This window comes from Stenella coeruleoalba, assembly GCF_951394435.1.
Source record: "Stenella coeruleoalba genome assembly, chromosome: 1".
Classification (NCBI taxonomy): Eukaryota; Metazoa; Chordata; class Mammalia; order Artiodactyla; family Delphinidae; genus Stenella; species Stenella coeruleoalba.
Window position 1 is genome coordinate 88,000,199 of NC_137169.1, and position 16,188 is coordinate 88,016,386.

The 16,188-nt window shown below is 38.1% G+C and overlaps 1 protein-coding gene across 2 annotated transcripts in view; it reads right to left on the reverse strand.

Annotated features, from left to right (window-relative positions):
* Positions 1-16,144, reverse strand: part of DBT (dihydrolipoamide branched chain transacylase E2) — a 44,109-nt gene extending 27,965 nt beyond the window's left edge. For both annotated transcript variants that reach the window (XM_079917879.1, XM_079917878.1), the window contains exons 1-4: positions 16,060-16,144; positions 7,625-7,748; positions 4,328-4,403; positions 2,594-2,775 (exon numbers count right to left, since the gene is read on the reverse strand). In XM_079917879.1, the coding sequence (XP_079774005.1) occupies positions 2,594-2,775; positions 4,328-4,403; positions 7,625-7,748; positions 16,060-16,110 (433 nt within the window). In that variant the 5' untranslated portion in view covers positions 16,111-16,144. The remainder of the gene's footprint in view (positions 1-2,593; positions 2,776-4,327; positions 4,404-7,624; positions 7,749-16,059) is intronic.
* Between the last annotated feature and the right edge of the window lie 44 nt (positions 16,145-16,188).

The window sequence follows — 16,188 nt, forward strand, 5'->3', positions numbered from 1 at the left end:
GCACCCTTGTAAAGCAATTATACTCCAATAAAGATGTTAAAAATAAAATAAAATAAAATAAATAAATGTAGGGCCAGACACTATAAAACTCTTAGAGGAAAACATAGGCAGAACACTCTATGACATAAACCACAGCAAGATCCTTTTTGACCCACCTCCTAGAGTAATGAAAATAAAAACAAAAATAAACAAATGGGACCAATTAAACTTAAAAGCTTTTGCACAGCAAAGGGAACCATAAACAAGATGAAAAGACAACCCTTCGAATGGGAGAAAATATTTGCAAAAGAAGCAACTGACAAAGGATTAATCTCCAAAATATATAAGCAGCTCATGCAGCTCAATAGGAAAAAAACAAACAACCCAATCCAAAAATGGGCAGAAGACCTAAATAGACATTTCTCCAAGAAGATATACAGATGGTCAAGAAGCACATGAAAAGCTGCTCAACATCACTAATTATTAGAGAAATGTAAATCAAAACTACAATGAGGTATCACCTCACACCTGTCAGAATGGCCATCACCAAAAAATCTACAAACAATAAATGCTGGAGAGGGTGTGGAGAAAAGAGAATCCTCTTGCACTGTTAGTGGGAATGTAAATTGATACAGCCACTATGGAGAACAGTATGGAGGTTCCTTAAAAAACTAAAAATAGAACTACCTTATGACCCAGCAATACCACTACTGGGCATATACCCTGAGAAAACTATAATTCAAAAGGAATCATGTACCCCAATGTTCATTGCAGCACTATTTACAATAGCCAGTACATGGAAGCAACCTAAATGAATGGATAAAGAAGATGTGGCACATATATACAATGGAATATTACTCAGCCATTAAAAGGAATGAAATTGAGTTATGTGTAGTGAGGTGGATGGACCTAGAGTCTGTCATACAGAGTGAAGTAAGTCATAAAGAGAAAAACAAATACCGTATTGTTAACGCATATATATGGAATATAAAAAAGTGGTACTGATGAACCTAGTGGCAGGGCAGGAATAAAGACACTGACGTAGAAAACGGACTTGAGGACACAGGGGGAGAAGGGGAAGCTGGGACGAAGTGAGAGAGTGGCATGGACATATATACACTACCAAATGTAAAATGGATGGCTAGTGGGAAGCTGCTGCATAGCACAGGGAGATCAAGTTGATGCTTTGTGACGACCTAGAGGGATGGGATAGGGAGGGTGGGAGGGAAGGCTTAAGAGGGAGGGGATATGGGGATGTATGTATACATATAGCCGATTCACTTTGTTGTACAGCAGAGACTAACACAACATTGTAAAGCAATTATACTCCAATGAAGGTGGGGAGAAAAAAAATACCGAAATGCATATGTACATGTGTCTAGAAAAATGTCTGGAATGACATACATTAATGTGTTAAGGGTGGTGATTAATGAGTTGTAGGAATGTGTTTTCATTTTCTTATTTTTGTGTTTCTGCATTTTGTAACTTTCTACAATGCACGCATCCTGTTTTTATAATAATAGAAATTAAATAAATAACAGGAAGGCTTTAATAAGTTACCTTCCAGCTTTTGGAGGCAACATGTTATAGCTGAAAATATTCTCGACAAAGACTCCGGACATCCGAGTTCTAAATTTGGCTTTGTCACAGCCATTGGGCAAATTACCCAGTGATTCTTCATTCATTAAACTGGAATACCTCACAAATAAGAATAAATAAAATACTAAGTGTGAAACATTTTATAAACTATAAAGTGTGACTATGATATTAGTTATTATATTATTGTACAGACTGCAGGACTAAGAGTCAGCCAGCCACTCTAATTCAGACTCCTTCTAGACTTCCAAATTACACTACTGAAATGTCTTTATCTCAGCACTTCTAGATAGATCGTGGGCTTAGGGTTGCATCACAGACTCTGCTCCCCCTGCCCCCACATCAAAGCTTCCCAGATGACATAACCTTGGTGTATCACAACAATGCCAAAGGGAACTTCTGATGTAGAGAGCCAGCTATTTGCTACCATAGGGACAGCGCACTGTTTTAATTTTCCAGTAAACTTCTCATAACGAATTCCCTTTTGTCAGGACATCTACTGCTTATAAGTTCTATGGTTGCTGCTGCTTCTGAATGCTAGTTTCTTTGGTTCTCATTCTGATTTTCCTCCTTTTGTCTTCTACTTCTCTTTAAGAAATTTGGCTTTCATAACCATCAGCAATGAGTGTGTTTCGGTTTTCGTATCAGCGGCAAACAAAGCAATCCCATTATGTGAGATTTAATCTTTGCATATTCCAAGTGTTATTAGTGACCAGTGTTTAAAGCTTGAATCTTTAATTCCCAAGAGAGCTTGTTGCTTCTTTGAACACCAAGGTTTCCAGAAGGCAGGCCTCCAGATAAATGAAGTATTACTGTACATGTTTTTAACATGGTAACATGGTCAAAAGGTAATCATGCATCACAGAGTACCTTTCCTATTTTCCTGATTTCAGCTTCTAAACCCCCAAATCAAATCCTGTAAGTTGTTAAAAGTAAACTCCAGTTTCAATTGGTACCCAACGACAAAAGGACAGCAGTAATCAATTTGGCAAAATAGATGAACATATATATACAGTACCTTTTAAAGCTTCCGTTTCTATGTCTACTAATGGCTTTCCCACGTAGGCAATATCGTCTAGATTATAATATAGTTTTTTAATGACGCCATCGTAACGACTAGTGATAGTAACAGAAGCTTTATCACTTTGAACTTCACAGATGCTATCAAACTGAGACACTGTATCTCCTTCTTTTACATACCTAAAAGAAAAAGATGCAAGACACTTTTACATGAGCAATGATAATTACAGATCATCTTAACAATATAAATGCTACACTGAATTAGATCAGTATCCATCGAGCCCAGCATTTGGTCCCAGATAGTATACCAAAGAATGTTTTAGAAGAGACTACAGTGGCTTCCTGAGGCTCTTTGATGCCCCTTCAAGAAATATAAAAAATTTCAAAATAATTAAAAATTCATAGCTCTATAATCAAAAATTTTAATTAATTTGTCAGGTTTTCTGCCTCAAATATGAAAAATGTATTTTAAAAGTGTTATTTCCTTTTATTGTCTTAGGCTTTATCAAATTTTAATAATGCCTATTATTTCTAGAATTAATTTTTTTTTTTTTTTTTTTTTTTTTTGCGGTACGCGGGCCTCTCACTGTTGCAGCCTCTCCCGTTGCGGAGTGCAAGCTCCGGACGCGCAGGCTCAGCGGCCATGGCACACGGGCCCAGCCGCTCCGCGGCATGTGGGATCCTCCCGGACCGGGGCACGAATCCGTGTCCCCTGCATCGGCAGGCAGACTCTCAACCACTGCGCCACCAGGGAAGCCCTAGAATTAAATTTTAAAAATTGATATCCTCAATATAATTCCTTTTTAATTTCATGAATTTTAGTTTGAGTTCTTAGTCTTTGTTTCTAAGATGGCTAATAAGTTTCAGATTCAGGTTCTTCTGACCTGAGGTCATTGCTCTTTCCTTGATCCCACAATGCAATAGATACAAAATCATAAAGTACATTTATGTTATTATAGTCCTCTTCTAACCTACAAAGCAATTATAATGAGAACTGCAGGGAAAGAATGTTCAGGTGGCTGAATCAGATTTTTGAAAGGATCTTTAACAGTATGCAATTGTGGGAGAGAATCTACTGACTCACCTTAACTGTTACTTCTAGAAATCTTTGAAAATTATTTCAGTACCCAGAGGTGTTTCCTTTTTTTCCAGAAAGGGAAAGAAAGAAAAGGGATAGAAGGATGACTAAGTAAAGAGCTTTTTAATTTTTGTTTCAAGCCTTATTTTTTAACCTTTCAAAAATTATTTTTTGATTCATGTCTTTTGGTTTAATATTGTAACCTTTTCTAAAAATATAGGCAAACTCTCAGGTAATGGTGAGTCAAATGTACTTGCATTCTTACTGAAGTCACTTTCGGTAAAGAGACCTTAGACTACATGATTATTTTAAAATAGTTTGGAAAAAAGCTCTAAGTTCATACATTAAATGCTTTTCAAAACACATGGTCATATCAACTTAATATCTTTTAGAGGCAAATTTCTCTTTTTTAGCTGAAGTGAGGGGTGGGTAGTGAAAAAATTTTTTAAATGAGGAAAAAATAATCCTTAATAAATTACATTGAATAAAATGCCATACTGTAGGATGAATTGTGCCACCAGCATATTGGCAACACAAACTAGGTTACCTTATTGCTTTAAAAAAATCATATATGTTACAGAAAGAGATGTCTCAATTTAAATAGATTTCTACTTATTTTTATACTTACTTAAAAAAATTTTCAGAATAACTTACCATTCTTTAACAGTTACTTCTCTAATTCCTTCACCAATGTCTGAGAGTTTGAACTGAACAATCTGTCCCTGTAGAGCTTCGAAGACAAATGAGAAATGATCTCATTAAATATGTAATGTATTGCTAATAGACAGATGCTTTGACATCTAAAATTAGAAAATATTCTCAAGCAGAGGCAGAAATTATTTCATTTTTATAGATTTTAAAAAGCATTTTATAATGTTTATAATCTCTTCATTATTCATAACTACCCAAGATTTATATAAATTATTCAGTGACACAGACCTATTGATATTGCCACTGAACTGACATTTTCCTATTTCCAAAATAATGTTCTTTTACAAGGGTATAGGAGGCCCTTCCAACAAATGAGATTTTGCAATAATAGCAATGAACAGAAAATAGAACAAGATATTAGACAAAGGGAGGTTCAGCTGGATCTCCTTGTTGCATGTTATGAAACTATAATAAACATCAATGGCCTGCTCTTAAATCTCTTTTGACTTCATACCACTCTTCTCATTCCCGGTGTCTAAAAATCAGGCAGATCCATACCTAGAAGGCTTGGAAAATTCTTATTCGCTCAAATGATGTTCTACCAACTTCTTAAATTTTAGTCTTCTATTTTCTCTTAGTACTTTTTTTACTCCTTTTCAAATTTCTACACCCTCTTTATAACACTTAGATGCCAATGATAATTTATGGTAATTATTCCCAAGACAGAAAGTATGTATGGATCCTCTCACTTTTCCAAATTAACAAATGGCTCCGAAGTGACTGAAGAGCGCTCCTCTATCTTTAAACTACTATTAATCAAAATTGCTTATAAAATATACAACAAGCTGATTAAGGTAGGAAATTTTTCTTTAATAAATATGAGGAGATTAGTAGTTAAGAAATACGAAATACACTTTTGATATGGAGGTCTTAAGCACCTCTTGTTTCCTCTCTAGTAAGTGGGGCCTCTCACAGCCTGCTGCTCAGAGTATAAACTGGAACCTTTCTGAAAAATAGTTTGGCATTAAGAATCAAAAACCTTAAAAAAAAAAAAAGTCTGTTTCTTTGACTCCGTAGGTAATTTTACTTTTAAGATTTTTTTTTCCTTGAAGAAATACAGAGGTACATGAAGATTTCTGCTCAGGAAGAGTTATCATAGAGTTATAATAAAGAATTGGAAACCAACTGAAGTAATCAAAAATGGCAAGTAAGTACACCATGTCACCTCTATACAAAGCAATATTATGCAAGGAACAGCATGTGAAAGGGCATGGGAATATGATACTATGCAGCGTGGTTAGGGAATGACAAACACTTCCGTACAGCTGAGGATAGGCTACGTGGCAAGAAATAAGCCCAGATTTAAGGCTTTGTGCCATGATGAGGTGAGGTGTTTGGAACATATCCTAGAGGTAATTAGGAACCAGTGGTAAATAATTATGGTCATTAATTCTTTGCAGCTGTTCCCATTAGAGGTACAGTTTATCTTACCACTAGTTAAATCTACACTGGCCTATGACTTGTTTTGACCAATAGAGTACAGCAGAAGTAAAGTTGTAGGTTCTGGAGCGCAAGCCTCACAGGACCTCGCAGCCTCCACTTTCTCCCTCTTGGAATGTGCCTTGAGATCCCCATGTAAGGAAGCTGTTCTAGTCTACTGGAGGATGAGAGACGCCACATGGAGGAGAAATGAGATGCCCCAGCTAAAAACCAGCACCAACTGTCAGACACATGTGTAAGACCATCTTGGACCTTCGGACCCAGATGACCTTGTAGCTGAATCCAGTCACATTAGTGAGCCCAGGTGAAACCAGCAGATGACCTTGTAGCTGAATCCAGTCACATTATTGAGCCCAGGTGAAACCAGCAGAGGAGCCACCCGACCAACCCACCCCCAGAATCCTGAGGAACAATAAATCATTGTTCCTTTAAGCCACTAAGTTATGGGGAAGGTTATTATTCAGCAATAATTGGCTGATAGGAGTCCCATCTACAATTTCAGACCTATAACTTTATATCTATAATTTTAGAGAAAAATATCTCTGGCAGGAATGTGATGGAAAGGACTGGGGGAGGGGTGGCAGAGAAAGCAGTTAGGAGGCTATTGTAGGTAAGAAACTGAAGTATAGAACTTAATATATTTAAATATTTTCAAAGCTGTCTGAAAAGGCGAAGACAGATTTAAAAACATTTAAGATGTAATATTACCATATCTTGGTAATCAACGTGATGTGAGACAAGTATCGAGATGGCTTCAGGTTTCTAGTCTAACTGTTTACTGAGTTAGGGAAGAATTGGAAGAGGATGTATCCCAAGTATGTAGAACAGTGCCTTGGGATTTGCTCTCACAAGAATACAAAGTTGGATACTATGTTACTCCCATTTTCCAAATGATGAAACAGAGAGAAATTAAGTAACTTGGGTCAGGTTACACAGCTAGTAACCCAAAGCTCCTTAAGTGTTTAGACACTAGGGTAGGAAGTTGGAGTTTCTGCTTGAATGGCCTCTATTTTCTCTGAGAAGTAAAGAGAAAAGATCAACTTTTGAAAATAGAAATCTTTTTTTTTTTTTAATGGTGAAGATAAGGTTTACATATCTTAGGGTGATGCGGAAGAAGACATATACAAGGCATGGAAGGACTAATTGATCTCAGGGGTTGGATCCGCCTGGAATTCCGTTATTCTTCATCACTAGCACAGACTAAGGCACTATGTATCTGTCAAAAGCTTAACGTTGTAATGGAAGTCTAGGGTTCTTTACCAGGGTTCTAAATAGAACATCAGGAAAAAAAAAAGTTTTAGTGCCTTTGCCAAATCTAATACTTAAGTCTCAAGTTCTTTGCAAGGTAGAAAAAGTTGGGGGAAATGTAATTAAGTGGTAAAAGCCAGAGAACTTTGTATTTACACAAGCACCTCATCACACTATCTTAACATGACAGATTAAGTGCCTCATCCAAAAAACAGTAATACAGTGAGTACAAGGATACAATCTACTAAGTCAACAATTTAATCTAAGTCATATCAATGCTGACTGTTGCACTTAGGTAAGTCATATGATAAAGAACAGAGGGCCCAAGAGAACCCAGTCCCAGCATTATGAAGACACAAGTATTAAGGGAAAGTATGTGAAAGGGGAGTGGGTGCAAAAAAAAGAAAAGAAAATGAGAATTGGATAGATGTGGGGAGAGCAAGGAGGGCCAGGCTAGAAGCAAAAGGTCAACTTTTTTACTTTGATAAGTCTTCAGTTACTGAATAAATATAAAACACTATGCTGTACAGGCTATTCTGAGATTATACTTACCAGCAGTTGTTTTCAGCAGCTGATGTGGATGATTATACTTGAATGAAGGATAACCAAAGAAAGACACATAGTTTGGTTTCAAAACATGAGTATTACCACATGTTTGAAAGTAGCGGACACAACTCTAGAGATGGGAAAACAAAACAGTAAAAGGTTTTATAAATGATCTTAATGGCGTATCTCTAAGTATATACTGAATTTCAAGTCTATTCTAAAAGTAGAACAATCATTATCACGATATAAACAATATGAAATTAGGCTGAAATCAGAACACTTGGCATCAGTGACAAATTTCTGGTTAAGGAAACAAAGGAATTCAAACCCTAGCACACAGAATATTTTCTTGTTCTTTTGTTTATTTATTTATTTTGGCCATGCCGCGAGGCATGAGGTATCTTAGTTCCCCAACCAGGGATTGAACCTGTGCCCCCTGCAGTGGAAGCAGGGAGTCCTAACCACTGGATCGCCAGGGAATTCCCTTGTTTAGTAAAATTATATCCTGATTTGTCCACATGCTTATGATCCTTGCCTAAAATTCCCTACGGAAGTAAAAAAGTTTTAACAATGTTTTCTATATAAACACAACAGCCTGTAGGTGTATTTGAGTCATTAAAGGCTTCCTGAAATAAAACAACTAAAGAATTCAAAAGTGACTGCTAGCAGGCTTCCCTGGTGGCGCAGTGGTTAAGAATCCACCCGCCAATGCAGGGGACACGGGTCTGGGAAGATCCCACATGCGGTGGAGCAACTAAGCCTGCGTGCCACACTACTGAAGCCCATGCTCTAGAGCCCGCAAGCCACAACTACTGAAGCCCGCGTGCCTACAGCCTGTGCTCCGCAACAAGAGAAGCCACCGCAATGAGAAGCCCACGCACCACAATGAAGAGTAGACCCCGCTCGCCGTGAAAGCCTGAGCGCAGCAACGAAGACCCAACGCAGCCAAAAATAAATAAATAAATAATCACTTCTTTATTCTTAAAAAAAAGTGACTCCTTTAGCATCTAAAGACACTGAAAAACACACATAGTATTGTCCTCAAAGGTTTTCTTATCACAATTTATAGATGACTCTTTAGATTTAACTATTGATATTTTATATAAAATCCTAATATAATAAAATACAATGTTACAGAAATAAGTAAGACTGAATGTATTTCATTTGGTATATCAAAACCTAAGTGTGTGAAAGGTACAATATTTTATTTTGAAAGTTAACATTTCAATGTTATTAATACCTGATAAACTACATCACACTTTTTTTAAAAAAAATTATACAATTTTTAAAGGTTACAGTCCATTTACAGTTCTTACAAAATTTTGGCTATATTCCCCATGCTGTACAATACAACCTTGAGCCTATCTTACACCCATAAGTTTGTATCTCCCACGCCGTCACCCCTATATTGCCCTCCCTCCTACTGGAAACCACTAGCTTGTTCTCTATCTGTGAGTCTGCTGCTTTTTTGTTCTATTCACTAGTTTGTTGTATTTTTTAGATTTCACACATAAGTGATTACATACAGTACTTTTCTTTCTCTGACTTACTTCACTTAGCATAATGCTTTTCAAGTCCATTCATGTTGCTACAAATGGCAAAATTTCATTCTTTTTTATGACTGAATAGTATTCCATTACATACATATAGATAGATACATAAATATATGTATGTATATCACATCTTCTTGATCCATTCATCTGTTGATGGGCACTTAGGTTGCTTCCATATCTTGGTAATTGTAAATAATGCTGCTATGAACATTACGGTGCATATATCTTTTCAAATTAGTGTTTTGTTTTTTTTGGATACGTACCCAGGAGCGGCATTGCTGGGTCATATGGTAGTTCTATTTTTAGTTTTTTGGAGAAACCTCCATACTGTTTTCCACAGTGGCTGCACCAATTTACATTTCCACCAACAGTATACAAGGGTTCCCTTTTCTCCACAACCTTGCCAACGTTTGTTATTGGTGTTCTTTTTGATGATAGCCATTTTGACAGGTGTGAGGTGATATCTCATTGTGGTTTTAGTTTGCATTTGCCTGATGATAAGTGGTGTTGAGCATATTTCATGTGCCTGTTGGCCATCTGCATTTCTTCTTTGAAAAGATGTCCATTCAATTCTGCCCATTTTTTAATGTTGAGTTGTATGATTTGCCTTGATCAAATTTATCAAAGGGAGCAGTGGAAGGAGCTCAAGGACCAAACTGTTGATGACTGTAAATGTCAAATTAAGGAGTCTGAACTCATACATTATGGGTTATTGAAGAAAAAGGATTAATCGTCCAACAAACGAAAGTCCAGGACCAGATGGCTTCACAGGTGAATTCTATCAAACATTTAGAGAAGAGCTAACACTGATCCTTCTCAAACTCTTCCAAAAAATTGCAGAGGAAGGAACACTCCCAAACTCATTCTATGAGATCACTATTACCCTGATACCAAAACCAGACAAAGATACTACAAAAAAACAAAATTACAGACCAATATCACTGATGAATATATAGGCAAAAATCCTCAACAAAATACTGGCAAACAGAATCCAACGACACATTAAAAGGATCATACACCATGATCAAGTGGGATTTATCCCAGGGATGCAAGGATTCTTCAATATACTCAAATCAATCAATGTGATACACCATATTAACAAATTGAAGATTAAAACCATATGATCATCTCAATAGATGCAGAAAAGCTTTTGACAAAATTCAACACCAATTTATGATAAAAACTCTCCAGAAAGTGGGTATACAGGGAACCTACCTCAACATAATAAAGGCCATATATGACAAACCCATAGCAAACATCATTCTCAATGGTGAAAAACTGAAAGTATTTCCTCTAAGAAAAGGAACAAGACAAGGATGTCCACTCTCACCACTATTATTCAACATAGTTTTGGAAGTCCTAGCCACGGCAATCAGAGAAGAAAAAGAAATAAAAGGAATATTGGAAAAGAAATTGGAAAAGAAGAAGTAAAACTGTCACTGTTTGCAGGTGACATGATACTATACATAGAGAATCCTAAAGATGCCACCAGAAAACTACTAGAGCTAATCAATGAATTTGGTAAAGTAGCAGGACACAAAATTAATGCAAAGAAATCTCTTGCATTCCTATACACTAATGATGAAAAATCTGAAAGAGAAATTAAGGAAACACTCCCACTTACCACTGCAACAAAAAGAATAAAATACCTAGGAATAAACCTGCCTAGGGAGACAAAAGACCTGTATGCAGAAAATTATAAGACACTGATGAAAGAAATTAAAGATGATACCAACAGACAGAGAGATATACCATGTTCTTGGATTGCAAGAATCAATATTGTGAAAATGATTATACTACCCAAAGCAATCTACAGATTCAATGCAATCCCTATCAAATTACCAATGGCATTTTTTACAGAACTAGAACAAAAAAATCTTAAAATTTGTATGGAGACACAAAAGACCCCGAATAGCCAAAGCAGTCTTGAGGGATAAAAATGGAGCTGGAGGAATCAGACTCCCTGAGTTCAGACTATACTACAAAGCTACAGTCATCAAGACATTATGCTACTGGCACAAAAACAGAAACATAGATCAATGGAACAAGATAGAAAGCCCAGAGATAAACCCACACACATACGGTCATCTTATCTTTGATAAAGGTAGCAAGAATATACAGTGGAGAAAAGACAGCATCTTCAATAAGTGGTGCTGGGAAAACTGGACAGCTACATGTAAAAGAATGAAATTAGAACACTCCCTAACACCATACACAAAAATAAACTCAAAATGGATTTGAGACCTTAATGTAAGACCGGACACTATAAAACTCTTAGAGGAAAACATAGGAAGAGCACTCTTTGACATAAATCACAGCAAGATCTTTTTGGATCCACCTCCTAGAGTAATGGAAATAAAAACAAAAATAAACAAATGGGACCTAATGAAACTTAAAAGCTTTTGCACAGCAAAGGAAACCATAAACAAGACAAAAAGACAACCTTCAGAATGGGAGAAAATATTTGCCAATGAACCAACAGACAAAGGATTAATCTCCAAAATATATAAACAGCTCATACAGCTCAATATTAAAAAAATAAACAACCCAATCCAAAAATGGGCAGAAGACCTAAATAGACATTTCTCCAAAGAAGACATACAGATGGCCAAGAAGCACATGAAAAGCTGTTCAACATCACTAATTATTAGAGAAATGCAAATCAAAACTACAATGAGGTATCACCTCACACCAGTTAGAATGGGCATCATCAGAAAATCTACAAATAACAAATGCTGGAGAGGGTGTGGAGAAAACGGAACCCTATTGCACTGTTGGTGGGAATGTAAATTGATACAGCCACTATGGAGAACAGTATAGAGGTTCCTTAAAAAAGTAAAAATAGAATTACCATATGATCCAGCAATCTCACTACTGGGTATATACCCAGAGAAAACCATAATTCAACAAGACACATGCACCTCAGTGTTCATTGCAGCACTATTTACAATAGCCAGGTCATGGAAGCAAACTAAATGCCCGAAGATAAAGAAGTGTGGTACATGTATACAATGGAATATTACTCAGCCATAAAAAGGAACGAAATTGGGTCATTTGTTGAGACGTGGCTGGATCTAGAGACTGTCATACAGAGTGAAGTAAGTCAGAAAGAGAAAAACAAATATCGTATATTAACGCATATATGTGGAACGTAGAAAAATGGTACAGATGAACCGGTTTGCAGGGCAGAAATTGAGACACAGATGTAGAGAACAACCATATGGACACCAAGGGGGGAAAGCGGCGGGGCGGTGGGGATGGTGGTGTGATGAATTGGAAGATTGGGATTGACATGTACACACTGATGTGTATAAAATGGATGACTAATAAGAACCTGCTGTATAAAAAAATAAATAAAATGAAAGCATAAAAAAAGAAATTAACCTAGGGGTGTGTGTGCGTTAGATTATAACAGGTAAAGCTTGGAGAGAAAGGACAAAGTTAAGGAACAATTATTGTATTTGAGGCATGAAATGACAGGCTCCTGTCTGAGAAGATTTAAAGTAGAAAAAGAAAGCAAGCAACATAAGTGCAATAGGCATTATGTGATAAATAGCGATTGAGTGGCTATTAAGAGAAAGCTAAAACACATTAGTGAAGGTGCCGACTAAAGGTATAAAAAGGAAAACAGAAGGATAAAAATGGAAGAGAGGGGCTTTGCTGGTGGCACAGTGGTTAAGAATCTACACAGGTTCGAGCCCTGGTGCGGGAAGATCCCACATGCTGCAGAGCAACTAAGCCCGTGCGCCACAACTACTGAGCCTGTGCTCTAGAGCCTGTGAGCCACAACTACTAAGCCCACGTGCCTAGAGCCCGTGCTCCGCAACAAGAGAAGCCACCGCAATGAGAAGCCTGCGCACTGCAACTAAAGAGTAGCCCCCGCTCGTCACAACTAGAGAAAGCCCACGCACAGCAATGAAGACCCCACGCAGCCAAAAATAAATAGATAAATAAATTTATTTTAAAAAAATGGAAGGGAGAAGGAGAAAAAGATAATTTTTCAAGTATGAAAGACATTGTCTTCTACAAACAACACACAAAAAAATACAAAGTAATGAAAAGGCGGTTTAGCAGATTCACATAATAAGGAAATAAATTAGTAATAATTCAGCAGGCAGTTGTTGAGCATACCTAAAGACAGGATTGTTCTGTGCTCGAGAATTCAAAGCTAAATAAGATGTAGAATACAGTCTCTGAATTCAAATTGCTTACACTTTACTGCAGGAAGACAGACAAAATAGAAAAATTCAAGATAATACGGTAAGTTAATCAAGAGTCAAATGCATGATGCCGTAGGGGAGTATAAACACAACATAATAAGGCTTTCTTAATAATTTACTATAGGTGATAAGACCTCTTGTTGCTTATGATTTTTTATAACATATGGAAAAAATAGACTTTTTTTTACTGAGTCGTTCAACAAATGTTTATTGAGTACCTACTATGTGCCAGGCATTTAGGATTAGAGAACAAAATTGATGTGATTCCTTCCCTTATGGAAGGTATAGTCCATACTGTGAAAGATAAAAGCAAGTAAACAGATGATTACAACAGTGTTATAATGGGGGAGATAGTGTTAAGAAAACACAAAGGAGGGAACCTATCTGGAGAAAGTGAAGTAAGACCTAAGGATGAGTAGGAGTCACCCAGGGGGTGAGATGTGTTGCAGAGAAGTCTATAGGGCAGTAAGGCAAGAGTCTTTAAAGCAGAGGAAATAGACGTGCAAAGGTCTGGAGTCAAGAGAGAGAAAACAGCCTGTGTTCAATTAACTGAAATTGTTCAATATACTTCTAGCGTAGTTTAGTGTGAGCTAAGGTTGAAGTGTCAGAGTGGGGACTGGGTAGTTAGGTTTTAGCAAGGAATGAAGCTGGAGAGTTTGGAAGGATCCAGATCATATATTGCTTCATAGTCATTTGAATTCTGAACATTTTGCTGAGAGCAGTTTTAAGCAAGGAAATGACATTCTCAAATTTGTGTCCTACTTTATAAGATCACTCTGGCTACACTATGGAGAATGGGTTAGAGAGGTACAAGATTAGAGGCAGAAAGTCCAACTTAGAAGGTCCAGGATATCTGCAGCTGGAGATAGCTTGGAGAAAAATGACTAGATTTTTGAGATTTACAGGCTAGAATCAAGAGAAACAGGTTTGAGGGTTTAGTTCCAGAGCCTAGAGTCTGATGTTCCTCAGAGACATTATAACAGTCACTGTGAGGTGGCTAAAGGCTAGTCCTTCCAAGCTCCCTTGTGCTAGCAGTGGCCATGTAACACAGTTCTAGCCAGTGAGTCTGGATGGTACCACCACTTCCTCCTTACTGCCCTGAATACAAAGTTGTGGCAGCCCTCTTGTGACCCTGAGGGAAAGGCCAAAGGAATTGCTAAAATGACAATCCTGATAAAGATAAGCCACTTAATCAATCCCAGCTGCCATCTAACTTTCAGATGCTTTGTATACACAGATACTTGATTTCCTACTTATTGGTTGGGTTTACTACTTACAGCTGAAAAACACCTAAACTACATGCAATTTGAAGATTTCCAGGACAGTGAGATACATGGGTCTGCAGTAAAGCTGGCTGGAAGACTGGGGAACTTCAGGAATCATCAGCATATAAATGGCAACTAAATTTGAAGAAGTGTATGAGGTAACCCTGGAAGCGCAAGAAGCACAGAGAGGGGCAAAGTCAGAACCCTTAAAAACACCAATATTTAAAAGTTAGGCAAGGAAAGGAGGAGGTTGGGATAAAGTGTTCAAAGATGTAGGAAAAAGAATACCAGGAAGCTGGTGTCACAGAAGCCAAGCATGGAGAGCTTTCCAAAGAAGGGAGGCCAATACCCACTAAGGTGCTGCTGAGAAGAGCTTTCTTCTCTTGGTTACCTCCTACTTAGCTTTCACAAATCTCAAATTATACAGTATCCTCTGGGAACTCTCTGACCCCCCAAGATCCCTCCTATGTGTCTCTGTAGCTCTAGGCACTTGTTCCGTCTTCTCATGCTGTGCTGTAATTGTTTGTCTTGTCTATCTCTGCCTTTCTTCCCCGTGCCACACCACAAGGCTGTAATTAAACCCTGAGGGGGCAGAAATCAGTGTCTGTCTTATTCATATTTGCACCCCCAATTCCTAGCACAGTACCTGGTACATAGCAGGCTCTTGGAAGGTTTTGTAAGATCAGGGGCCCAACACTGTAGGAAAATTCTGAAGAGGGGACCCAGGAAGAAAAACGCTATGCAAATAGGATGAAACACTATGATTATTGGGATGTTAATCGTTTGGTGCTAGAAGACTGTATGAACGGGGAGAAATGAAGGAAAAATGGTGGTGGGTCTTAGCTCTGGTGATTTAAAAGGTTGGAAAGATACTGGTGCAAATGTAGGAGATAGGTTTAAACCCAAAGAACAAAGCTCGAGCCTCTCAGCTGCTTGGAGGCAAGGACCTATGGTGTTACGCTTTCCTTGCCCAGTCTCTTTCTCTAGACTGTAAATTCCTTGAGGGCAGGGGTCGTATTATCAGTGTCTGAAACTAAGGGGTGCTCAATAAATGTTTACTGAATATAGTATATCTCTGTTTCCCCAGTGCCTACCACAATGCCCGGTACCCGGATGGTGCTCAATGAAAGGCTACTGAACGAAAGGATAGCTGGGCTTCGGGTGCAGATGAAGTGGGAGGGCGACCGAGTCACGACGTAAGTGCGCCCAGGTAAGGAGAGAGAGTGGGTTTCCAGACAGGTTGAGCGCCACCTTCGCTGCCCTTCGTTTTGCATACATCCCTCCACCTCTCCATCACGCGAGCCCTGTACGCGAAGCACTAGGAGGACAAAGTAACACACCTCTCCCGGGTGACTCCGAACAAATCACTCCTTCCCGACCTCAGATCTGCCCAACCTGCTTACCAGACGCCCGGCAGTCCGGCTCCAGGTCCTCAGCGCACACGCTGCAGCCATCTTACTCCGGAAATGACAACTGCTCTGAGGTTGGAGGAGTTGCCTGCGGGGGACCTATTGGGAGCCGGGAAACGAGCC